Source organism: Netta rufina, assembly GCF_964035555.1.
Source record: "Netta rufina genome assembly, chromosome: 3".
NCBI lineage: Eukaryota > Metazoa > Chordata > Aves > Anseriformes > Anatidae > Netta > Netta rufina.
In genome coordinates this window covers 45,618,105-45,644,726 of record NC_140125.1, presented here as the reverse complement: position 1 = coordinate 45,644,726, position 26,622 = coordinate 45,618,105, and the positions used below count along the sequence as shown (strand labels likewise).

Genomic DNA, 26,622 nt, shown 5'->3' with positions numbered 1-26,622 from the left:
AAGATGACTGCATTTGATTAATTATTCTGACACAACTGTATCATTATAATAAGCTAAAGGAGCAATATCAACATAGCTAAAAAGAATGGTATCTCACCTTTGCACTTAACACGTAGATCCGATTTTCAGCACATACTGCCACTTGCTGATCATCTGGACTAAACCTTACATGAAGCACTATTCCCAAAAGAGTTCCAATAACAATTCCTTGAGGTGTTATCCCTGCAGAAATTTTATTAAGACTCAATAAATTCTAAAACTCTAGTGCAGTTTGATTCTCAGAAACATTGCACAACAGTTACCTAACCACACACCTATGCCAGCATCTGTCAGGAAGATGTACAGAATAACACAGAGTTTAATAATCAGAGACTTGTAAAACAGTTTGGAAGGGACCTTTAAAGATCATCTAGTCCAATCCCAGGCTATTGGAAAGCAAAGCACACAACTATGCACCAGGATTTCTCCATCTGCGTCGTTGCCTAGACAATAACTGGTGCTCTCTGAGATACTACTAATAAGTGTGCTGATCAAATTATATTTTCATTGAAAACTGCCAGGGACAGGATTTTTGGAGTAGGGTGATGAGCCCAGAGAACCCAGTAGTGACATGTTCATTTTGGAGGTAAGAAATCCTGATTCAAGCCCATCAGAACAGAGGTTTGAAAAATATTTCTTCTGGGTGAGTATTTCAGCCACTCAGTCACTAAGCAAGGGGGACTTTCCTTCTCTTGATTTTAATTCCTCGGTGGGAAAGGGTTAAAGGAGGGGGTATGTCACTAAAAATCATAACAGTTTGATAAGACTAGCTTTGAGAACAGGTTCATATTTCATCCCTCTCTTCAACACAAAATTGAAGACAATTGAACACAAAATCAACCATCTCAGTGGTTTAAGCAGGTTGGCTTTTACAGATTTGTACTTTATGATGCTACTTTTAACGATGTGAAGAGGCTTTGGGTATCTTGTTAAATTTTAGGATTTCATAGGCAGAAAATTAACTAGAAGAGTCACAACAGCTATAGATTGTCCATTTCTTGTTTTTACCCCAAATGCTGTGGAGTCTTTTACAGCAGATTAATGTGTCAAGGTCTATCAGAATGGAGAGATGGATCACACGAAGAATTCCTTAACTACCTTGATATATTTGTTAAAAATATGGCAAGAAAAAGCAGGCCAAAATTGTGCAGAGAGTACAGTCTGTGGTGACAAAGACTATACAGCTTCTGCTGAAGAGCCTGTGGATAAAGAACAGGGGAAGAAGGAAGTCTAGAAGCAGTGAATCTGGCTCTCAGATGTCTTTGTATTAAAACTACCCATACTGTATGCCTTTTACTGCCCATATCTTCCATTTTTGTCTTCCCCATATTCTTAGTCCCATTTCATGCCCACTCCCTGAATTGTGCTTTGATTCTCTGTGTTACACTTATACGGATTCAGATGTAGTGATGACATGTATTACTAAAGTACTTCAAATGTTGATATTTCTTTACATTTATTTTCATAATATGTAGAATTGCCAATTCAGTGTGGATCAGAGTACAAGACACAACTCCCACACATTTAATCATAGGCAAATCTATGACATTTTTAGTAGTGATGGACAACACCACACCACTCTTTCACAATAGAGGCTCCAAAAGAGGTCCATAATGATTCCCAACTCTCACACTATAATATTCTTTTGGACTTTGGGTTCTTGCTCTCTTTCATTCTCTTTTGTTATTCCTCTACTTCCCAGTCAATTTAAGCTCAAAGTGGAGTTAGCACTGCTTCCTAGAATCAAACTCCATCTGTTGAGGCTCCAACCCTCACTGGTGTTCAGGACATTAGAACATGTGCATTTTTTGTGACTTCTCACCATACTTCACTCATGCACTCCCCTCCTAGATCAGATACTTGCACGTCTCTCTTTCACACACACATACACATAACAGTGTTTCAGAGGCAGGAGAGGAAGGACCAGACAAAGCAGGATGGAGCACACTAGTTCTGCACATATTCTAGAAAAGTTAGCATTTAGTGATTTTGGCATTGCATGCTTAGTTAAGCTGTGCTGGCATGCTTATAATGTCAGTGTCCCTTTTGTGACATAGTGGTAAAACCTGTCTTCACAGTGCTTCTCTGAGTTTTCTCTGACAGGTCTGTACACCGAGGTCTCTGTTGTTGCTGCTGCTTACTCGTTTTTCCCCAGCTGTACCAGGCTTCCAGAGGCCCACCGGCTGCTGAGCAGTGCCCAGCTCCACGGCCAGGACCACGGCCAGTTCCCGGCTGTGCCGCGTTGCCCCTGTGGCGGGTAGGTAGCTGATACTCTACCTTCTTGCTCTTTCTGCGCACATTCAGCCAGATTCCACACGATCACGCACTCACGGGAAGCAGAGCAGAGAAGAAGTGGCTCAGTTTTATTTCCAAACGACAGTGCGGAAACTGAGTGCTGATGTCCTAACAGATGTAGTGGCTGACAAACGTACATAAAGAAGAGTTAAATGAGTCACTTCAAATTAACATTACAAACAGTGCGAAATTGTAAACTGATAATGTTTGAGCAATTAACAAAATTGTTCCAAACTCATTTTTCTTTATTGCTCCAAAATCACTTAATAAATTACAATATAGCTGCACTGGGTCTGGCTGGGACCAAGTAAATATTCCTCACAACAGTTTGTATGGTGCCATTCTGGATTTTGTGACCAAACTAGTGATGACAATACACAACATTTTAACTGCTGCTAAACAGTGCTTTCAAGGCTTCCTCATTTTGCCAGCCTGTCCCCACAGCATCCAGCAAGTTGTCTGTGAGCAGGCAAGAAGCTGGGAGCTGACGCAGCTGGGACAGGTGACTCGAGCTGGCCAAAGGGATATCCGAAAAAAGCGACATCAGGCTCTGCAACAGAACTGGAGTGTGAGAAGATGGTGTTAGGGGTTGTCTTCTATGGTGGCGATTGCTCAGAGGGTGGCTGGAAATTGGTCTGTTTGTAGGAAGTGGTGGGCAATTGTGTATTTCATCGCGTTATTCTTCCTCTTTCCTTTACACATTAACCTGTGTCTCCCGACCCACGCCTTTTTCTCACTGCTGCCCTGGGGATTCCCTCTCGCACCCTGTGCTTTTACCTGCCCGGCCGGGCTCCAGACGCACAGCTCCCTTTTGTTCAGCGGGAACGCGCAGTAGGGGTGGCTGCAGGCCGGCTGCACGAAGCGGGCCGACAGCCGCGATCTCACCGCGTGTTTTTCGCAGACGACGCCGGCTTTGCCTCTCCCCGCAGCGCAACGCCGCGCCCCGGCCCTGTCCATCCTGCCTCAGGCCCACGGCAGCACCGGGGCCATGTCCCCGGCTCCTCACAGCGAGGCGGCGCCGCGGCCCCGCGCCCAACGGCCGGGCCGTTACCACGGAGAGGAGACGCTGACGGGGCGCGGCCGCGACCGCCCCTGCCCCGAGCACCGGGTGCTGTGCTGAGAGGCGGCCCCATTCACCGCTCGGGACACGCAGCGTGGCTTCCCTAAAATAATTCCCCCCGAGAACGGTGGATGGGGGCTTTCTTCGGACAGTCTGCACGAGTGATGCAGTTGTGAACGCCTCGTGGCGGCTTAGTCGTGGGGGAATAAAGGCTGGCGAAGCACAAAAGGTGCTGCTCAGGCGGGCAAACGGTGCTGAGGAGTGAAGAGCTTGCTCTGAAGCATGTTGTGCATTTGTCTGCGGTTGTCCCTGAGCATCTCAGGGTGCTTTTTTTCTAATTCATTGCACTGCAGCTCATTCTCACCTTTAGATGTTTGTAGCTACACTACTTCCAGCAACCCACAATTCATATACATGCAAATTAGGGAATGAGAAAAAAATCCAAGAAGCCATCAGATATCTTGAACCGACTTATTACCTGATCAAGCAGGAGTTACAACACCAACTGCATTGCCACAGCTGAACCCTGATCCAGTAAAGTCAGTTTGATAAAGACGGATGCAGTGAGAAATGTACAGCACGCTGCATCCCCAGGCAAAATAACCCCTAGCGATGCCCCATTCCAGCGCAACACAACGCTAAAGGACCCTGGCCCCAGCAGGTCCTCATAGCTTGGGTATCCACCTATTCCACATGGAACTACTAGCTACATGAAAATAAATAAATAAACAAACAAAAAAAATAATAAATAAAAAGACTTACGATGTTATGGAATTTTAGGGAAACACCAGTTCCTCATCATGTCATGTTTTTGTGTGCTTTTTGTGACTAATCTCAATACCCAATCATTTTAAGAGCAACTTTAACTAATGCGATTTAGCAGCTTTAATAGTTTGATGTGTTTTGAGCAGTTGGTAAAAGACCGACGTTGATGTTAAGAAAGCTCAGCCTTAGTGGAATCTACATTCGTCAGGTCCATGCAGCCCATCTGAGATAGGCATGGACAAAAGCTATGTGGGTTTTAAGAAATTGGAGAGCTAGGGTTTGAAGACAGCGTATTGTCTTATTCCATTAATACAGGATCCCTGAGGTGCATAAACAACTCCTCTTTCATCACCCAGCACACAACATTCTCCATGAAGATTTTATTATCAATTCCAGTCCTTCAGTCTTGCTTAGCTTTACAGCTTTCAGGCAGGGTAAAGTGCCTGTTGAAATCAGCGGGCTCTCAAAATCCTTTTTTTTTTTTTTTTTCCCCCTCTTTCCATTTCTTTTTCCCCATCCTGTGATCTTTAAGGCGAAGTCTGTGCCGCCACAAGAGCTGCACAAAATGAGAAATGCCACAAAAAGCCAGCGCTGGCCGCCGCCTCCCGCCCCGTCCCGCTGAGCGCCTCAGCCCGGGCGGCGGTTGCCAGGGCGACGGCCGCGCCCCGCCGCGCTCTCGCGAGAGCAGGGCCGCGGGCTGCGGCTCGCGCGCGGCTGTGCCGGCGGTACCGGCTGTAACGGCTTTTAACGGCCGTAACGGCGGCGGTGGGTGGTGGCCGCCGGGCCGGGCTCTGAAGGGGGCGTGCAGGGGGCGCGGCGAGGCCGGAGGGGCGGTGCCGTGCCCGGCGGCCCCTCGGTGGGGCCCCGGGGTGGGGCTTGGCCGCGCCTCCCTGCGCCGCCGCACGTCCGCGGAGCCGAGCCGGAGCCGAGGCGCCGCCGCTCCCTGCCCGCGGCCTGGGCCGGCCCGCGGGGAGGAGGCAGCTGAGGGGGGCGGCCGGGCTCCCGGCTCTGTCCAAGGTCTCCTGAGATCTCCCGGACGCCGGACAGGAGCTCAGGTGGGATCGGCCGTCGCTTGTGCTTAGCCAGGTGTTTTCTGCTGCGACTGTTCCTCCCCTCGGGTGTTGCTTCATCGCCGCGGAGCGGCTTGTTCTCTGATCCAGAAGGCAGCTTTTCTGTCACTGTTCAAAGGGCTTGGTCGGTCCGGCAGGTTCTGCGGGCGCTGTGCTTCCTTCCGTGGTGCTGCCTTCACAGAGTTGTGGCCTTGTGTTCTAGAGGCCCGTGGGACAGAAAACTTGTTACTACAGAAATGCTCGTACGTTGTTGTCCCTAGATCTGGCTAGCTGGAAAACCACTAAGCTTTAAGCGACATCTCGGTGGAAGTAATGCAGTTTGTTTACATGCTAGCAATTTACCAGCAGCTGTCACGTTTAAGATAATAGCTCCTTCCTCATGGAAGGCGTGAGGGAGCGGAAATCTTCATCTGAAACATCAAGGTGCATGTACTTCCAGTTCCCACACTTGACTAAGACCAGCATGTAAAATTCAGTCACCTGTATGCTTTGAAAAGCTTTGACAAAATTCAGAGCTTGCTGCTTTGTTCACGTGCACTTTGTGCAGCTGTTGAAAGGTCTGGAGTGCTGCGGGCATGCTCAGGCTGCTCGGCTGGGAGCGTTCAACAAAGGGGAAAGGGCACAAGGGCCTTTGTTTTGTAACAGCCCTTTCCCTCTGCCCACGGTCCCAGCAACTTGAGCTGTAACAGACAGCAAGTAGGCAAGTGCTGTAAAGAGCTGAGCATTTGTAAGGTAACAAAAACTTTATGAAAGTAAAGGCAGTTCTTCAGTGAAAATATGCCAAATTTGGTCATAGAAATAATCCATGCTGTAGAGCAACAATTTAGTATATTTAGTATATATCTCAGTAGATGATCTGTCTTTAGTTCTAGCTCCCTTCCTACTGGGGGTCACAATGCATTCTGCTTCACACATGCACCTGGATTTGCACCTGAACTGTTTTCTGAGGTCATTTAAATCCTACCATACGGAGCTCTGAACTTAGCAACAGGGTGGTTTCTTAACTGTTCTTAAAAAAAAAAAAAAAAAAAAAAAGTTAATGAATGTACTTAATTGAAGTTGCTTAACATTTTATGAACTAGAGAGGATTTCTAAAAACTACCAAATTAAAACCAAAAACTGATTCCTTCCAGGAACGGAGTATACTAAATCTAAATTCTTTTGTATTTGCAGGGTAGCGCATGTGACAGTAGGAAGAATCAGAGTAAAACTTAATAGCCATGGCAGCACGCTGGAGGAGAGTCCTGGTAATATTTGTGGCAGCTCAAGTACTATTTGTGGCAAAGACCTTTGAGGAAGAGGATGTACCTGAAGAATGGCTGCTTCTTCACGTTGTTCAAGGTCAGATTGGAGCGGGAAACTACAGCTACTTGAGACTCAATCACGAGGGAAAGATAGTACTTCAGATGCAGAGTTTAAAAGGCGATGCGGATTTGTACGTATCTGATATAACTCTTCACCCCAGCTTTGACGAGTACGAGTTACAGTCCGTAACTTGTGGCCAAGATGTTGTCCACGTACCAGCACACTTCCGCCGCCCGGTGGGAATAGGGATTTATGGTCACCCCTCTCACCTGGAGAGTGAGTTTGAAATGAAGGTCTACTACGATCGAACAGTTGTACAGTATCCTTTTGGTGAGGCTTCTTACAACCCAGAGGAGATGGAGGCAAACCAGAAATACTCACACACCACAGAAGATGAATCTCAGGATGAAGAGTCTGTTTTCTGGACTATACTTATTGGAATCTTGAAATTAATACTTGAAATTCTTTTTTAAATTCATATACACTGGACTAAATCAAATTTCAGCCTGTGAAATTGAACATTAATAACTTTGTGTAATATTTAATACTCTTTGTTGTGTTTCCTGAACCAGAAGGAAAGTGGGGGGTGAGGGGGAAAAAGCCATATTTGATTTTATATTGTAAAATCCTGCCCTACGTGTAAAATGAGCAGCAAGCACAGTATTTGCAGTATTCAACTTTAGAGATGGGGGCTTAAAGATGAATGTAGAGTTTGGAATCTGAACAGGTGCTTAGGAAAAAAAAATCAGCCCTAATCCTTTATTTTCTATCATTATTTTATAAAGAGCAAAATACAAACAGCTGCACTTCAGTGCCCCCTCACAATCTCGAGCATATTTAAAATCTACTCTTTCTCTGCCAGGTATCTTCAGTAAAACTAACTAGCAGTGGCTTTAGAGTGCAGTCAAGCTGAGGAGCCTAAGGTGACAGAAGGGAAAACCAAACAATCACCTAAGGGGACAGATGGTCTGTATTTTGACTGCTTGTGCTCTGCATCCCATCAACTATCTGTAAGCAGAAGCCTGTCCTCTCAGCACCTCTGCAGATCCATGACCTGAATCGAGTACATGTTACTTCGATATTACTATAGGGAAAGGAAGCCTTCAGCTGTTGTTACTTGTCAATATGACATTCTCATTCCTCATTGAAGGCAATGCAGTATATAGGATATTAAGCTTGAGGGGTTTTTACACCTCCCTTTACAGCTTTTTGTGATTTTTTTTTTCTTTTCAAAAGATGTTTACACGATTTTTTTTTTGGGGGGTACATTTATATGAACAAGTCCTTAGCTTGCAAAGAAAATTTTTGCTGAAAGGAAGTTGCAGTATATTGTAAGAAGGTCAGATCATGCTCACTCTTCCCTGAAAGTTAGTTTTTCCAGGAGTACTTTTCGCTTTGGTTGAGTCTTTCAAGATAATCAATTGCTATGCAAGTAGTGTATATTTAAAATTGCTCTGTAATTTTCTTTTCACAGAGCTTACTGATGAATGCACTGAAATAAACAAGAATGTTACTATAATTTTATACAACTGGTGCATGTACAATTTACATTTCATTAGTGAAAGCCTTTTTTTTTTTTCAGTGGGAATCTGACTTCTCTGTCTAGATAGCTGACAGGACATGATTAGTGACTTATCACAAAAATAATTATATAGCCAAAATTAAGAGTTTATTTGGTAAAAAGAAAAAAAAAGTGGTATTGTTCCTCTTAAAGTGGTTGGTTAAATAGCACCAAAATATCACTTTAATTTGTGCAGTTAAATTTTTGGACAGCAAGTTGTTTTGTTTTGTTGTTTTTTTTTAGGGGGGAGAGTGGGGCTTAGCCCTCCTTGCTGTTTTTCCCCCTTCTTCCTCCTCTTCTGGGTACAGGAGAGTCTTTCTGACAACAATCACAAATCCAGCGACCTAAGAAAAGAAAGTTGTCAATTATTGGGAAACTACCTTTTTTATTCACTCATCTAGTTATGTACCTTTCACCATCTCAATAGGTGCTCATCTGTTTCTAGTACTTCCTTTCATGTACACAACCAGTGTTTTTCTTTAAACTTCAAGCATCTTTTCTAAAAGGTACAGAAAGCACCATGTCAAATTCACCATCCCTTGCGGACTCAGTGCATGTAACAATTGGCTACACTAATGTTTATGGGGCTCAAGGAGTAAGTGCCAGCACTGCTAATGCAATGGTTATTAGGAAAGAAGAGACAAACCATGAGGTTGCAAGCGAAGATTTTCAGATGAGTGGCCACAGTTCAAGGTTATGGGCAGTAACTCACAGCAGAAATGAATGGCAGTTGGAGAATGTTGCTATTGTGCCACAGGGTAGTGGGTCCCATTCCCCAAACCAGCGTCAGTTATTTCAGTGCAGTCAGGCAGCACAGATTAAACTGCTGGCAGAGGTTCAGCACTAGACCTTGTACTAAAACCCATTTATGGAGGGAACAATAAAGGGTTGAGCATAGATATTAACTATTTATATTACAACAGCTGGAATCATAAAAGATGCTTTGCTTTTTTTTTTTTTTTTTTTAGTTTTGTAGGACTATAATTATTTTGCTTAGATTCTGTCTGTAGGTCAGTCTGAAAGTTGAGTCAACCACATAACCTGGAGTAAAACAACAGCAAGCTCCCTGTGCTTCTCTAAATGGGAATATACAATGTAGTTGAGGTAGTAGTTATGAGGAATATTGTCACCAAATGCTTTATCATGAGCTTACTGCTGATGATTTATTTAGTGTCACGTGAAATGCAACATTGCTACCAGTCACTTACATCTGAAGTTTTCTTTACACTGCCTTGAGTTGGCCAGGTATTTTAGAAGTACAGGCTGCCTGACATTGAGGTACTTCCAGCTTTTACATTTAAGAAAAAAATGGGAACGAAGGGGTTTAAAAATGTGTACAAATGCTACATTGAGCATACTTTTAAATTTAGAAACTGAAATAACAAACTTCGTTAATGTGAAAGCTATTATCCAGCAATATGCAGCAATACAGGCCTCTTTACATGTTTCTTTTATGAAAAGAGGTAATTATTCTCAGTATTCTCTGGAAATATTAAAAAAAAATCGCTCTGAGGGAGCCTGTTTGGATTCTGTTGTAAAAGCCAATTATATTTCCTATACAGGAAACGCCAGGTTAAACTGTGCAAAACCAAATACACAGAAATAAAGCTTATTAAAAAAAATTCTCAATCCCTAGCGTGCGGATGCTTTCCAACACTATTGCTTATTTTCACCCTTCACACTGATTTTAAACTCTTCTTTCAAAAGCAACGTGTGTATTTTGACAGAGAAACCCCATGACTCGGAGGAGGTGGGAAGGGAACAATTAACTCTTACTTTATTACCTGAGGGGATAGCGTCAAGCCCCACACAAAAAGTGTGATAACCACGGTCACATACATCACAGAACATCATTTCTTCTTCATGGTGAGGCTGCCCACATATAATGCATGTTTTACACTCCATACATTGCCAAGGGTAAGTCTTAATCATAGCAACAAGCTCCGGGGTCATATCAAGGCAAGAAGGGTGGCCTGGATTAAAATCAATATTATTAATTATGACTGAAATGAAATTTAAAATTATTTAGATTGAATTGAAAGAAGCTGAAGCTGAGCTCGCCTCCTGGAGAAATCTTAACAGCACGCTGAATGTGATAGCACATATAATCTTAAACAGGGATGAAGCTTTAATGAAGGACAGAAAAGGCAAGTGAACTGTTGGTAAACAAGTAAAAATATTTCCACAAAAAGATCTGCCAAACATTAGGAATGTTTGAATCCTTAGGAATCCAGTTAGTTTATACGGATACTTACCACTGTTGTCACACTGGGAGCAATGTATAAGAGCTTCAGCTTTTCCTTTCTTGTTGGACTCCTTACCCTTCAGACAAATTCCACATATAGCATTTGGAATGACCTTTGGCTGGAAGGGTAGAAGAGGGCTATAAATTCATTCCAGAAGAATTTACAGATTTAACAGGAAATGTAACATAGCTCCTTAACTCAAAATTAATGGGTTATCTGCTATGATGTGTGAACCTTAACACATACGACAATAATTGACAACCAGCAGTATTTAAAAAGTCTTAGATTAACCACGTAAGATTTTGAGCTTGGCACACATGTAGTGAGCTTTACATAAACAAAATGGGAGCAGAAGCATGTACTAGTTTCTTCCTCTGAATTCAGCAGCTAACATACCCCTAAATTACATGGTATAAAATACTTCATTGCAAATCTCCATGCAGATTTTCTGTGTGGAAGAGATTAAATACAATTTTACATTTTCATTGTCTTTATAGAATATAGAAACTTAATTACAAAAGCAATAAATTTGACTTTAACAAGTTTTAAAATATCTGGTAAGCTATGTTATACACTGCTGTCTTACCATTCCTTCTTAAGTCCAGTCGTAACTGCAGTAAAAAATAAATACCCTTGCATTTAAATACAGTTTTACGTTTATAGTATTTCTAAGCGATAATCTGGAGCCTGAGTGCATGAGACCCATTTAAAAGGTATGAGAGAAACAGTAGGCTGTTAAATGGAGTAACATTTGTGTATTAATTCTGTGTGCAAACACAAAAGTTTTATCTTGATGAGGACCAAAGAAATAAGGTATGACATATTTCAGAAATATCTTTGTGAGGACCAAGAAACAAACCAAGCATTACATACTTCAGACATATTTCAGTAGTTATATTATTGAGCTTGGACCTCTGCATAATGAAATTAGTGAGAAATAAGGGTTAAAATTAACATAGTACTCACTGATATTAAGCACTAGTCCCAGAGTTTTAGTCCCAGAGTTTTGAGAAGAAAAAAAAATGTTGCTGCAAAGATGCAGCTATTAGCTGGAATTCTAATTCAAGGCATATCCTGTTTTCTAAGGAACTAAACAGCTTGTCAGTAAGCAAAAACATACCCAGTCAACTACCGACCACTTCTGGGGAGAAGAATTAAGTTTAATTAAAAAACAAAAACAGAAATACATGTATTAAAACAAAGAAACTAAACAGGGATCTTTGTAATGCAACTTATCCTCAAGTATATCTATCCCCCCAGCCAGTCTTTTTCCAATACCTGTATCTAGTATGATAATATCTTAATTCATTTTTAAGTAGTCAAGACGCATTGCTTTAAGAATTCTGAAGTTCTACATCTGCTTTTCTATGTTAAAATGCAGCTACATTCTGCTCCAAATTGTCTAGTCTGAAGAGTTTTATTTAAAAAACAAAACACCATACGAGATGTTTATAAGCAACTTCCTTCAAAAGATGACAGAGGCACTCATACAGGCTTTTTTTTTGCTTATTTATTTTAAAAAAGCATAGTCAACCTGTTTTATACATAAATATAATAAAATGGTAAGAGAAGTCTAACATTCACAAATGTCTCTACAAAGTAATAAATATAATGGAAGCAAAAACACACAAAATCATTTACTATTCTATGTGTCCTACATGTATACCTTTATACCCTGCTCCTCCCAACAAAAGTGGCACATGCTTTAACCTTGTCAGTGTTGCAGCATTTACCCTTCTGTTGTTTAGGCTACATTCTAATTTTTTTGTTGGTGTGTTTTTATCTATTTCTAAGTAAACCAAGCCTTTCTAGACTAGGAAGTGCACTTCTCTAATCAGACTTCTAACGAATTTATGTATCACTGCTTTTAATATACAGCAGCATACTCCCTTGTACTCCATCAAAACTAAAGTGAGCTACTTTCCGGTCACTGTACTTGCATTACGTTATGTGCATTAATACTCTGATATATAAAATTCTAAAGTTAGACACTGATAGGGGTGCATTTATTAACAATGCTTCCATCTAATTCTTACTTCACTAAATTGTATTTATTAGAAATCGTACATTTGGGGGTGGGATGAGAATAACAGCCTATTAATAATAAAAGTTTCAACAGCATGGAAGGGTGGGTTTTGTTATTTTTTTTTGAATTTTTTTAATTTTTATTTTTTACAAAAATGAAATAATGCAAGACTTCACATTTCAAAACAATTCAAGTTCTACCATCATAAATGGCTTTTAGAAACACTAAAAAAAAAAAGTGTATCAAATCCAAATGGGAAGTGACAATATCCCATCTGATTAGAGTACATTTTGCTTTGTACATCTTCATCTTATTGGGGGCTAAGGAAGGGAGAGAGAAGGAATGCCGGGTCAAAATAATGACTGCTCTGTAAGTTTTAACTTCCTTGCTGCAGCATGCAGCTCTCAAAGCAAGCATTCCAATCACACTATTTTTATAAGGTCCTATTCTGAATGCAAAGGGTTCCATTTGCATATACAGTGACCTAAAACAGAAGTGTTGTAAAATATAGTTTCAATACATTTCAGTTTTATGTGCAAAAAAAAACTCCTGTACTTTTTACAGTACCCTGTGTGTGCAATTGCAATAGCCAGTCCTGCAGCAACAAAGACTCGCTATTTGTAACATGACGAAATGTAAAACACATGCTAATTGTTCTTTGTTAAAGAACTGACAATAAAAACGGCTCCATATAAAATACATCATTTCTTTTGCTTAAAAATAACTCAGTGGAAATGTGTGAATCCTTTAATACTTGTAATGTGTCTATAATGATACAATTGCATGTTGATGCCATAGCAATTATCCTTCAATTTTAACTACATGTAACCAAAAGTTTACTGTCCTACAAAAATAGTCAGATATTAGAGAATGATACAGAACAAAAGTATTACAAAGATTTAGAATTCACAGGGACAACATTTTAAATCAGTTAAGCCTTCAGCTCGAAGTGCCGTAACACTCAGGCACATACGGTATATCATTATCTGGTGTTTTTAATGGACTAACAAACAAGATTCTTTCTGTCTCACCAGTTAAAGCAGCTCATATAATTGGGTTTACTGAAAGCATTTAAACACTCCCACAAACAAGAAAGCCGGTCCTCTCAACATCCCAACACAGCATCACCATCTTGACTTATCAACAGGTTGATGGTCGATGCAGGCGGAACACACTGACATCAGAAAGATGTGGCACTGTCAGTTTACAGTAATGCCTTGTTACTAATACAGTCAGTGACTTCGTAGAAGTAATTGCTATAGGAATCTATTTTCAAAATGCAATGCCATATGCTACCAGTATAACTTTCAAAAAAAAAAATGGTCTGCTCTGTAAATCTTCTCTTTATGCATTCATAGACAGGAATGATCAAGCACACAGGTATCTCAAAGTTAAGTGAAACTTCTTTCTGCAAACCTGTGGCACACAATCTCCAACGTCAAGTTAAACAAAGCTAAAAAATAATTTCAAGTGCCGTCTTTGGATTTCATGTTCGTGGGAACATCGGTATGCATTCTGAGTCTACAACAATTTGCGGAGTTACACATAAAAAAATAGATGTATGGTACCACAGTCTAAATCTCCATAATTTGCATATGTCTTAGTAAGTTTCTGAAAAGAGAAAACACAACTGGAGCTTGATATCTGTTATTAACTTTTACAGTTACTGTATGTACAGAAAGTTTATCAAAGTTGTCCAATTCTTGTCGGAAATTAGCTTTAGTTATAGCTTATTTATTGTTAACCTGGTAAATACAGATAGTAAACAGTTATGAATACAAAATACAAACCATCAACAGCGCAACTTCTGCTGAGACAGTTTCTCAGTATGTACAATCTTGTCACTGACAAAGATTTTCCTTTTTCATAACCTCTCAACACGCATTCTTGATTGCTACATAAACCCCATGTTAATGTAGTGTCTTCCTTTTTTATGGGCCTATTCCTGCTCCCACATAAGTCAATGGAAAATTTTAATTCCTTTCAGTGGAACAGGACTGGGCAATAATGTATTTTAAATGTGTTACATTATTTTCAAAACCCCTCAGGATGCCAAATAGTAACATAAACAATGCATGTCAATTCCCAGTTCTCCTGAGAATTATTTTATCTTAATCTTTTATCATCTTAATTTTTGAAATTATTATACAGTAATACTGATGATTTTGGTCTTAGGTTTGGCAACCACTGCTTTGTAGCTAAAATGTATTAACATCCAAACTAAGTCAGATAAAAGCATATTGCCTACAAACTTTTCTACGTAGTACGAACTACATAAAAAGCTGTTTTCCACATCTTCTTATAGTGGTCATGTAGTGTTGCCTATATGACTGTAATAAGCTTCTTGTCTTTCATCAATGTCTTACATCGTAACATCTCAGGACGAAAGACTATTTGAAATGAACATCGGAACAATGTGTTCAGCCACATAGCTGCACTTTACAGCACTGATCTCTAGGTATGCTGCCATACGAAACAGTACAAAAAATAATGGATACCTAGTGCTAGTTTTGAACTGGCAAGTAATTCTGACTGCTGTGTCCAGGCAGACAGAAAGATGTCGAGTTCCAATGACAAATCCACAGGAGACTGTCCTAACGTAACTGCCTGGAAATCAGAGAAGTTACCAGAAACAGAGGCCACTGTATAGCTAGAATAAAGGAAAGCCTCACATGAAATAAAAGCAAAAAGGAAGTAAGGAAGCAAACAGATGGAGCACACAACAGGAGAGCAGCTAGTGAAGTACAGCAAGCAGAAGTTCCACATTATTGAAAAACAAATATTTCAGGGAGAGGCTGGTCAGTATGGAAGTTCAGTCAGGGGCTTTTTTCTTCTACCTTGTACCCAGGAACTGATTTGGATAATACAGAACGTTTGGAACCATCTTTTCTTGGAGTAGAACTTTTGTCTCTTGTTTTTTGTCTTCCCTGAAAAGAATCCTCCTGGTTGTCTGTGGCGCAATCACCTTCAGATACATTGCCAGACGAATTGTCCTATAATAAAAATACCATAGCTATATTTTTTATTTTTTTGGATAGACAGACAAGTCTTTCCTATGCCCCTTAGAGCCAACTAATGTAAAAGAAGGATACATCTTTCCTTCTACAAAAGCATAGGGTGCATCACAATCTAGAACACTTTCTCATAACCTTCATTATTTATTTTTCTTCTCATGCTAAGAGACTGGCATCAGCAACAGCGGTTGTGTTTTCCAGTTGATCTTGGTACCAGAGTGGAGCACACAACAGTATAATTCTTTGAACCATTTTTCTTTGAAAGTCAGCAAGAAATTGACTATATGCATAATGTTGCTTACAAAGTAAAGGGCCAGTGAAAAGTTAAAAGTGCCCTGGCCTCGTATTTAAAGTGTATGACCAAATAATGCTGTCTTTTTAATTAAATATGTGAAGGTTTTTACTGCCACCCTCATCTCATATTTTCACCAGGAGCACTCTGAATATTTCATTTGGATTGCAGCAGAAGAATGCCATCAGAGGAAAAACACACTTGAATATTTAATACAGAACCAAACATCAGATTTCATGCTGCAGTTAAAAGAATTTTGAAGAACAGGAAGGTGAAGAGTGGAAGAGGTTCACAGAGAATGAAAGACCAATGTAAGCATAATTAAGAGCAGCAGCACAAGATTTTTCTCAGAGAAGTGTTAATACAGGCTTCCAAAAACTTTCAGCAGAGAATAATATAATTAATCATGTTTATTACAATAAAAAACAAAAGGCCAAATACTGCGGTGCCCTACAGTAAAAGGCACTCAGTACAAATAAAGTAACCCACCTATGCCCTGGAACCTAAAATCAAAACAGGCAGAGGGCAAAGAAAGCTGTAGAACACAAAAGCAAAGCTAACTACATGGCAAAAAGAAATGGTATGTTTCACACTTTTTTTTTTTTTTTTTAAACTAGGGGAAGAATTATTCAGAACAAGTCCATTAAGACACTACAGAACAGGAAAACTGTTATCTGAGTCCAAAAATGGGGAGGGTAAAAAAGGAAAAAAAAATACCGTAGGGCTCACCAGCGAGATCTGACAAATGTTAGGCAGCTGAAAACTCGGAAGAATATACTTGGCAACTGTCCACCTTTGTGTCCAACAGATATCTTCCCCTAATGACTAGTAAAGAACCCCTGCTCCATAGCCAAACCCCCTTCACAGGAACCTCATCTCATATATTCCCTACACCTTTCCAACACAACCACAACGTTTTCCCTTCCATTTTCTCTCACCAAAAAGGCATCTGAACTTCTGTGCTAAATGGAAGGACAGCCGGCTCAGTCCAATTACTTTTCTTTACCATTAAGAGAAATGGAAGTCGGTGGACAGGGGAATTAGAAAGAGGTGATTAACGATCAAGTGTAAAAAAAAATGGAGTACGATTAAATCAAAGTTGACACTTAGCATGATGTTTACTTTTTTTCTCTCTAAAAAATACAAGCAGAAAGAGTGTATTAACAGCTATCCCCCGTAAGCCTACAAGCTGACCCTTTCTTTTCTTCTTCAGTTATGAGTAGCTTGTGAATATTTTAAACAAAATAAATGTTTATATGGAGAAATTTAGCATTACATATACCCACTATCTAACATGTTAGTCAATTGAACTAGAAATTGTTAAATGTATTTCTGATTTTATATTCTGTTTTTTTTTTTTCTTAGAATTGGAGTTCCATTTCTAGAAAATGGTCATTGCCAATATACCACCAACACCAATATACCAATGACACAGCTGTTCTTGGACAGCCCATCTGAAGCTCAGCTGCTCCTGAGCACCTACAGCACTATCCAGGTAGGTATGTGAAAGTTTCCCTTAACTGCCAGTAACAGTTAATTTGGGGTTTGCATAAACAGAGAGCGCATACACATCTTTTTAAAGATGTATCATAAAACAAACAAAAAATCCCAACTGTTTTCAATCTTTTCTTTAAGTTGTAATAAAGTAACTGTTTCTATATTGAGTACTTCCTCCTTCTACATTACAAGAAAGCAAAGTTACCAGGCTACCAAGTCCTTTGCTTTAATGATGGATTCTATGGAACTTAAAGAGCAAAATATACTGTGACCTGAACTAAAGTTCACAGAACTGTTAGCAACCTGACCCATGACCTGAGGAAAAGGGAGTAAACGAAGAGGGGCAGTTGGGAAGACTTCTCAAAACTTCTTTAGAAACAAGTAAGAGAAAGCCTGGTATTACAAATATTTGTTTGATTTACTTTAAAAATGGAGCACAATGGAAAGTTGGATAGAAAAGTTATAAAATAAAAAGAAGTACTAAAAAGGCGAGTTTATGATTCTACTTCATTTTGATGATGTTAAAGGTTCTACCAGGAAATTACTGAAACTAACAAAAGCGAAGGGAAAGGATTTTATTTTGTTGAAGAACGCTTTCAATTTGTCTCACCGAGTTGCCTTTGGTTTTCCGTTTCTCATCACCTCGCCCTTCCTCTGCATCATCTGAATCCCCATCACTGTCTAATGCAGGCAGTTCTGGATCCAAAGGGGGTTCGTAAAGAGCTGTGTTTAATGGCAAGTAACGAAGTTCATCCGGAGAATATCTAAAGGCAATAAAATAAACAAACAAATGCCTTTGTATTTTATGCATGGATATTATTTACAAAATACATAAAGAATTTATTTTGAAAGAAAGAAACGTGAATGATTTCAGCTCGCTTCTTTAGGAAAGCACATAAAAAAATGCAGGAAACTTGCTAATTTCTCTTCACCAATTACCTTTAATTACTATCCAGTACTTGTCATCTTCACATAGGTAAATATTCATGGAACGAAGGAAGAACATATTTGCAATGTTCTAAACCTGCACAATCATAAATGGTCACCTGAATGTCTACAGAATCAACCCATGTTACTGCACCCAACAGACTATATACTTTGTTTATATAAGTACATAGCATGTGCACAACTCCAATCAAAGGTACACAAATGGCTAGGGTCCAAAGCAAAATAAGTAAAGATAATCTATTTAAGACCAAGTTTCTTGAGTAATGAAGAGGAAAAAAAGGGAAATAAAAATATTACAGAATACTGTGAAGATCTGATCTGTATTTGCTTATAGCCGCATACAGCTTTATGTGTATAATCCCCCCCCACCCCATCTTTTTTATTGACCTTAAAGACTAAGAAAAAAGACCTCTTAGTATTAAGGACATGGTAACGGGTAGGACACTATTTTCATGTACACTTTGAAAGGTTGCGTCCTTCATTAAGAAGGATAGTTAGTTTCACTTACAGCTTATATGCTCAAAATAAACAATATTTCTTGTATTTTTAACACAACTTAATAAAATTCAGGTCCTTCAAGAATACCCCTTAAACATGCACATTTATAGGGGGGCTGGATGAAGACACACTGGAATGAACAAGGCAAGTGCATACAAAAAGTTTCTCTACAGAAAACTTTGCATGTATAGGATGAGTAGTACCATCTCTGGTGCAAAAAAGGCACAGCTTAGGCAACAGCTTTCAAATCAACCTGTGTTCACCAAATGGGAGCACCTCACAGGGAAAAGTCTAACATTTGTGTAGCTGTTTAAGTTTACACAATACATGTTTAATGAAAAAGAAAAATTCAACTAGCAACACCTTTCTCCCTCACCTAAAAATCCAACATTAAACTTAGCCCACAAGATCGATTGCAATTTGGTGGATTTTTTTTTTTTTTTTAAGTTAAAAACTTTTTAAAAATTTAAAAAAGGACAGTAAGACTGTCACACGGAAAGCACCTGACCACAAGCCAGCATTACAACATTTTGACGTAGCGATATTAATCTTAGCAAACATGCAGAGGCAGAAGGTAAGTAAGCATGTGAGGGTGGCAGGAGTGATATCAGTGTCTGCTTTTACCACAGTAAGGATCTGAGCTGGTGAAAGCTCAGGCACCACAATACATCACTGGGGGGAACACTCTTGCAGCCAGTACTACATTTATGTTGTTGACAGAAGCCCTCATGCTGTGCATTTATTAGTCTAGCAAGTGACTCAGGCATAAAATTAATTCAAAACTTTACAGTAAATACACTCAAGTGTTTTCCATCAGCTAAACATAGAGAAAATAGATCACTGCAAGAGAATCAGCAATTGCGATGGTTTTAAAATACCTTTTGTAGTACTCCTGGAACTGGCCGGGTATGAGAGCCACTGGATAAGGACTAACCTTTGTTCTCTCTGTAGGTAAGACTTTGTATTTTCCTTGAGGCACCTGGATAATCTGTGGTGTTTAATACAGAATAATGAAGTTTTCATTTCACATCCGAACTTTTGAGCCTTCCCTACCCTCCACCCCCTGGAAATATTTTTGAACTCAGTCTCTCCCCTTTACTGAGTTTCTGAATTCAATAATTCTGAAACCTGACTGTACTACTAAAATCCCACTAGCAACACAAAGGATGCTTATAGAAGGTCTTTTTTCAGAATGAAACTAATTATCCGCTATCCTGTATGTAACATATCTCAATATCAGAAAACCGTAGACTTTTCACAATATACTACTATACTGTTACAATTTGCAAAGAGAAAAAAGTTGCTACACTGTTTTCACACTAGCAGTGCAGTCCTGCTTCAAAACGACAGCTAGCACGTGCGGTTTCTTTTTTTTTTTTTTTTTTTTTTTTTTAAATCAGGTGCAGAGGCATAAAATATATCTAATACAAAAACAATGTAACACCTAGCAAATATACAGACATGAAAATTGAGAGGGAGCAAGTACTATTTTAGATAAACAGCTTACTGTTTAACTCATTACATTGTTCTGGCAAAATTTCAGTAGTCGTCCAAAAAAGAATGAGCCACTTCCATGAACAGATAACAACAGAAACTTCTTATTAACCTAAACATCCCTCTTAATATTAATGTTGTTGCAACAGATTGGAGACATGACAATGAAGTAACACTGAAACTTTAGAAGTTTCCTCAGACAGAAGTGTTTTCCCATTTGAAAGAAGATTTTATATTAGATATATTTGAAATTATTATTTGTATTTCCCAGCAAAACTGTTAAAATCTCTACTTAACTGTAACAGGACTATTCAACCCCTCTGAAGATAAAACAGTTAAGATAGTACTAATAATCACTTCTTATTAGAACAAGCAAGGAGCTACTATTGACATTGAGAAGAAATTTAAATCCGCCTACATGTGTTTGTAAATCAAAATACGCTCTTCTTTCTTCCATTCGTTCTCGGTTTAAATTACTGTTGAATTCTGCAGCCTTCTTGGCAGCTTTTTTTATATATTCTGGAACTTTACTGGCTTCTACTTTCTGTGTGTTCTGTTGCTGCATTTGCTGAAATAAAAATAATTTTATTAATTTACATACATTTCACTATCAGTTTGTGAGCACCCCTTTTTTAAATACATGTATATTCCATGATACAGATTTGGTTCCCTTAGCGCGCTATTTACTTACAGAGTACTCTTTATAATGATCTGTTATTCGCTGACGTTCTTTCTCTTGCAGTATAACAGAATACTCAGCATGTTTGGCAGGGTATTCTTTAATCATAAGATCAATTACTTCATCACTGCGCAAAGCTGTTAGACCTAAAATAGATAAAAGCAATAATGATGCTACCTGGCAAAACTAACGGTAGGTTATTTATATCTGACAATGATCAGCTGAAGTTTTTGAGGAGCCAAAGACAACAACCTACTATGCACAATGCTTCTCCCTCTCTCAAGCAGGAGAGAACTTATGACATTCAGGTTTCAAGGCTGATTAACAGTTTGCTTCTCCCCCAGGAGGAAAGGCTCATTTCTTTTCTTGCTTACAGCTACAGAATATAACCCCCACCTTCATACTTGACTGCCACCTACTCAACTCCACTGTGAAGCAGAACCTTTGCTGTAAGTGGGACCTGGTGAACTGTTAGCTTCAGTTTCTTGTGTTGGTAAACTGTTTGTTTCATTAACTTGTACAACCTTAACTTAAATTATGAGGTTAGGTTTTCCACACAAATCAAGAATCACTGTGAGGGCAATTCAGAACAGCAAACTGCACACAGATGCCTGACTCCTAATTAAAGTATTTCAATTCAGAAGTCAGAACATGACAGTTTGCAGCTACCATGTCATGTGGAACGCCTCTCTGAAAGCCTCCAACGCAACCAACCTCCACTGACAACAGAATGAAGGTTGGCATATGTTACTACCACTGATGATATATATAACTATCCCTGTTGTTTGCAGTTAACACAGCACATACTGTGTATGTGAGAAAGAATATAGCATTTTGCTTCTACTGATAAAAATAGATCTTGTTCTCTATTGCACATTTCAGTAAAAAAATAAAAAATAAAAAAAGCTGACAGGTGAGAAATAAAGGTAAGTATACCAAGAACTGTTAAGATATAAAATGATTTAACATTTGCACAGATCAATGACACACATGAAAAAAACGTGACAGGCATCATTTAATCTCTAGCATGTTCCAAGTCACGCGTATTAGCAGAGGAAGAAACAAATACTTGAAGTTCTTTCAACATAAAACGCATCAAGGGCATTGTTCTATTTCAAGTACATTTAAGTGCTTCAATATGCACCCTTCTGACAGCTAACACGTATGCTGAACTGTATAAATACACTAGTGTTTGCTTAGTCCCAACTCACTCAAGCAGAACAAGACTGATGGACTTTTCAGTTTGAAAAAGTACGTTGTTCTCTTTTCTACACGGAGAAAAAGGCTCTAAAAGTTAATTTACAACATAAGTTTTGCTAAGTAATTAGAATAGATCCCATTTTTTTTTTAAACAATAAATCTGGAAGACCAATATCCTTTGGCCAATTAACACAAATTAAGAATGAAATACAAGCCAGTTTTAAGAATTCGCATTTTTGGTTGCAAATGATCCAATTCTCCTCTACTAAACTGAATCACATTTTCAGTGTGTCACTTTCAATACTGTAACACGGAATCTAACAATCTTTTCTCTTACCTAATGTGCACTGAGTCTCTGTGATAACATTTAGTTCTCTGAGGTAGAGCTTCTCCTTGTGAGATAGGTCTCGTCTTTCTAAATCTCAAGAGAAAACACAAAAAAAAGCAATAAAAATGTGTGAAGTTACTCAAAATCCCCCATAAACAATATCAAATTAGTCTGAGAATTATTTTCAGGTAGTGAGAGTCTACACAAAAGTGTAATTCCTATAAACATGATAACATTAAAAACTTATTTTAATTTTAATATACACTGCCAGGATACATTCGATTTTTCTGAGAACCTTGCCCATACTTATGATTTACAGATATACTAAAGAAACCTGCCACAAGAGCTTGGATGCAGAAAATATGATCAAATACTGAAGGCATATTTAACTTTTTTCTTTTAATATGCCTTTTAAAATAAATTCCATAAGAACCATGTACGATAAATCTGAATTATGAAGGCTAAAATCCTAGAACCTTCCCAATTCATTCTGAAATCCTTCCACAGATAAAATAGAAATTTTACCACAATTTAGGAAACAGAATACAGAGATACAGCTATACAGCAAGAGATCACTAACAAAATATCTAAGAATAAAGCTGAGGTCAGTTTTCAAAAGCTACTTGCTCACCTTAACCCTTAATCAGACTTGTCTGCAGATTTTCAGTGACAATACTGAAAAGTCTTGAATTGCTCTGAAAACTGTAGTATACATTTTCAATATGCCAGTAACAAAATCAAGAAGTACAAAATACAAAATTGAGATATACTTTTGCCATGGACTTTTTTAAACAACTGGCTCATACCGTGGTCAGAGACACAGAGATTACATTCAAACATATGAAAGCAGAGATTTTTTTTTAGAAGAAAAATTTAGAAAAAAAAAACACACACAAAAAAAACAAATACCTGGATATTTTCTTTTAAAGGAAGTCACACCCAAATATTCACTGACTTGCTCCTGAAGCATATAGTATTCCCCTGTTTCATCTGGTGGCCACTTGTACTCTATCAAGTTTTCAGCAGGAAAATAGCTGTATCTGAGCATTTAAAAAAAAAAAAAAAACAAACAAAAAAACACATTAGAAGAAATCAAAGAATATACAAGAGGGATACTTACATTTCTAGAAATTCACTAATTCCAATTTACATTACTGACCACCATCTACAGATAGCTGGACAATTCCTTTATAACACCACATTCTCTTAATCTTTTTCAAAGGCATTTACCTACACCCCACTTCACATGTACTTCCCGAAAGCAGTGTTTATCAATATGCTGAGAGAAGGAACACAAAAAAGGGATATGTGTAATGGTGGAAAGGACATCAGAAAAAAAGCAGATGCTACAGTGTCAAAATTCACTCCAGAAACATGTAATATTTGTAAAACTTCTAAGCTGTGCTTTTGATTATAAATTAAGACACAGCACGCTCTGTGTGGTTTAAAATATGAACTCTTAAAATATGCCAGGAGAAAAAGACACCCCACTACTTATAGGACATTCCCTCAAATCAGAATCTATATGAAGTATATAAAAGCAAAGAATGTGGAAGAGCTAATACTTAAGCATACTGAACACTACCGTAAGACTAGCAATAAAGAAATGGTATTACCCAAGATCTTGACTAGAAGTTTCACAGCTCCGAGAACTGTCCCCTGAGCCCATACGTCGTCTTTTGGATGGCTGGCTGCCATCATTGGAATTTTCTTCTGTGTCATCCTGAAACAAACATGCAAATAGGTATTAAAAAATAAAAGTATTCAGTGGATCATTTAAAATACCAAAAAATACTGTATGACAATCTGCAGTTCAAGTATACCCAAAGAAGTGAACTATTTAATAATACTCTCTACAAAGAGCTCATAGGACAGATTACACAGTAAATTGTTCTCTGATATAAACTAGCTTAAGGCCACAAAATGGCACAGAGAACTCGCTGTTTCTCACCTGCTGCATACAGGGAGTACTCAATAGACAGATGTGGCTCTGACCACCAAGTTCATTCCCAATGCAAACTACAACAGCACAGCCAGGCAGCTGTAGACCCAACAAGCTTCCCTCACCAATGAGGGTCAGGGACAAGAGTAATTCCCTTACTCAGGCTTGCTCCGAAAAGCAACGGTAAGGACAGAGCAAAAACTTTTCTTTTGTGGAGAGGAAAAAAAAAAAGGAAAACTATTGTTTAACTCCTACCTAAAATCTCAAAACCTTTAGTGAATAACTTTGCATGATTACAAGTGAGAAATCGGAGAGAGAAGTAGCAAAGTGAATTGCGTATTGTGACCAGCAGTAGATCCAAGAACAAAACAACTTTTTAAGTAACTGAAACTCTGGCATAGGATGAAAGAATCACTTTTTGTAACTTTTGTGAAAAGCTTAGGAAAGAAATATTAATGTGTCAGAAATAAATGGATCAAGCCCATGATGACACACTGTTAAACAGTGACAAGAACTATTATTAAGTCTGTATTAGCTAGTGTTTTTCACTCTAGTATGTTTTACATACCGTATCACTTGAAATACTATTATTAAAAAAGAATTCAGCAAATAATAAAGTTTGTTATATAAGACTTCATAGCACTATAATCAAGACAGGTTGCAGGAGAAAAGTGTCTCCTTTACTTTTGGTTTATTTCACACACAGAATCATAGAATTTCTAGGTTGGAAGAGACCTCAAGATCATCGAGTCCAACCTCTGACCTAACGCTAGCAGTCCCCACTAAACCATATCCCTAAGCTCTACATTTCATGTATTATGGAATTCTTTACGTGACTTTTTCGGTTTTTCTTTCTTGGGGAGTTTTTACTCCAGCTCTTCTTCAAGAAAGAAGAACGTCTTTCATACAACAAGAAAAAAAATAAAGGCAATGTTAACGAAACTGCAAGCAGCATCTCTGAGTATTACCAACAATACCATTTCTGAACGTTACTAGGAACACCCTGCATAAACTCACCAGCAGTCCCAACCAAAACAATATCACAGTAGAGCTTTTGCAACACAGCTACGTCTCAGCAGCAGTTCACTCCTACTTCTCACCCGGAACACTAACGCACTCCAAAAATAGATAAACAGGGCCAAAGCTACGGTTTTCTGCACAAAAGTCTATGTATATTCAAAGCAAGAAACTTCCAAACTTCTGTGTTTAAGTGTTAAGTATAAACGTGGCCTTTAAGAGGACTTGTACAAGTTTTTCTCCTCTGCCTCGGGACTTTCTTCCCGTTCAGCCCGCAGCGCGCTGTGTTTACATCCCTGCCCTCGGCTCCCATCACGCAGGCTCGGAGCCCAGGAAGTGAAACACGGGCGGCAGCGGGCGGCTCGGTGCACGCCACAGCACCTGCACGGGCAGCAGCCCGCCCGGAGCCCCGTGCCGGGCACAGCGCCGAGCCCAGCAGCCCACCGAGGCCCCTCACGGCCGCGGGAAGCTCTCCCCAGCCGCCCCCCCCCCTCCCCTCCCCGGCCCTCACAAAGTTGCAGCGCCCCCAGCCCCACGCAGCCCCCTCAGGAGGGGCCCGCCCGGCGCTGCCCCAAACTTCGCCCGCCCTGGGCCGGCACCGGGACCGGGGCCGGGCCCGTGCTGAGGCGGCGGGGAGTGGGGGGGGAGCGGAGCGGGCCGGGCCTGGCGGCGAGGCCGCGGCTCTCACCTTGAGGGACTGCGCGCCGGGCGTGGCCGGGTCGCTGTCGCAGAGGCGCGGGGACAGCACAGCCGCCATCACCGCCGCGGGGGCCGCCGGCTGGGCGAGGAGCAGCGCCGCCGCCGCCGCCGCCCGCCCCGGCCTCGCGCCGCGCCCGGCTCCGCCCCCCCTCCCCCGGCGGGGGGTGGCAACGGCCCCTACCGGCCAGCCCGGGCACGAGCGCGGCGGCTCGCGCAGCTCCTGCTCCGCCCCCCTCCGGGCAGCCCGCGGCGACCCCGGCCCGCGGCGCCGGACCGACGCGCGGCCCGCACCCACGGCGGTGCCGCCGCCGCCGCCGCCGCCGCGCGGGCAGGGCGGTGGGGACCCGCCGCTGCCACCGCCGCGCCCTCCGCCGCCGCCGCCGCCGCCTCCTGATGCTGCCGCAGCCCGTGCGGCCGCGCGGCCCGGCCGGGAGCGCGGCGCCGATCCGCCGCGGTAGCGCTTGTGCAGCAGCGCGGGGCGCAGGGGCAGCATCCCCCGCGGGTGGGCAGCGCCGAGCGCCGCCGCCGCCGCCCGGCACGGGAGCCGTCTCCGGGCGCGTCAGCCGCGGCCGAGCTACGCTTGTGAACCATCAACCACCGCAGGAGGGGTGCGCGGGGGGCGCGCTCCCCCCACACCCCCGGAGGAG

The 26,622-nt window shown here is 40.6% G+C and overlaps 3 protein-coding genes across 5 annotated transcripts in view; 1 reads left to right on the top strand and 2 right to left on the bottom strand.

The window, feature by feature from the left end:
* The window catches only part of WDR27 (WD repeat domain 27), a gene marked incomplete at both ends in the record, with an annotated part of 119,164 nt that extends 115,873 nt beyond the window's left edge, over nucleotides 1-3,291 (bottom strand). Inside the window, 3 exons of the mRNA XM_084284414.1 lie at nucleotides 98-222; nucleotides 2,317-2,458; nucleotides 3,112-3,291. Of these exons, the coding sequence (XP_084140540.1) occupies nucleotides 98-222; nucleotides 2,317-2,458; nucleotides 3,112-3,291 (447 nt within the window). The remainder of the gene's footprint in view (nucleotides 1-97; nucleotides 223-2,316; nucleotides 2,459-3,111) is intronic.
* A 1,648-nt stretch (nucleotides 3,292-4,939) lies between these two features.
* On the top strand, nucleotides 4,940-7,022 carry LOC311207480 (UPF0669 protein C6orf120 homolog). Its single transcript, XM_084283539.1, has 2 exons — nucleotides 4,940-5,214; nucleotides 6,403-7,022. The coding sequence occupies exon 2, from the start codon at nucleotides 6,450-6,452 to the stop codon at nucleotides 7,005-7,007; it is 558 nt and encodes a 185-aa protein (XP_084139665.1). The 5' UTR covers nucleotides 4,940-5,214; nucleotides 6,403-6,449; the 3' UTR covers nucleotides 7,008-7,022.
* Nucleotides 7,023-8,345: 1,323 nt separating this feature from the next.
* On the bottom strand, nucleotides 8,346-26,468 carry PHF10 (PHD finger protein 10; the record flags this gene model as incomplete). Of its 3 annotated transcripts, none has more annotated exons than XM_084283535.1 (12): nucleotides 8,346-8,439; nucleotides 9,880-10,068; nucleotides 10,351-10,459; nucleotides 15,205-15,360; nucleotides 17,781-17,934; nucleotides 19,495-19,604; nucleotides 20,529-20,678; nucleotides 20,802-20,935; nucleotides 22,327-22,410; nucleotides 23,227-23,357; nucleotides 23,934-24,040; nucleotides 25,965-26,103. In XM_084283535.1, 12 exons carry the CDS (start codon nucleotides 26,031-26,033, stop codon nucleotides 8,354-8,356), a joined length of 1,479 nt encoding a protein of 492 aa, XP_084139661.1. In that variant the 3' UTR covers nucleotides 8,346-8,353. The 3 variants fall into 3 exon arrangements, with proteins under 3 accessions (XP_084139661.1, XP_084139662.1, XP_084139660.1); XM_084283536.1 differs by having other exon boundaries at nucleotides 22,327-22,404; XM_084283534.1 differs by lacking the exon at nucleotides 15,205-15,360 and having other exon boundaries at nucleotides 25,965-26,468.
* Between the last annotated feature and the right edge of the window lie 154 nt (nucleotides 26,469-26,622).

Excerpts from the sequence above, each read along its gene's own strand:
- LOC311207480 (XM_084283539.1), top strand. The coding sequence starts at position 6,450 with ATGGCAGCACGCTGGAGGAGAGTCCTGGTAATATTTGTGGCAGCTCAA.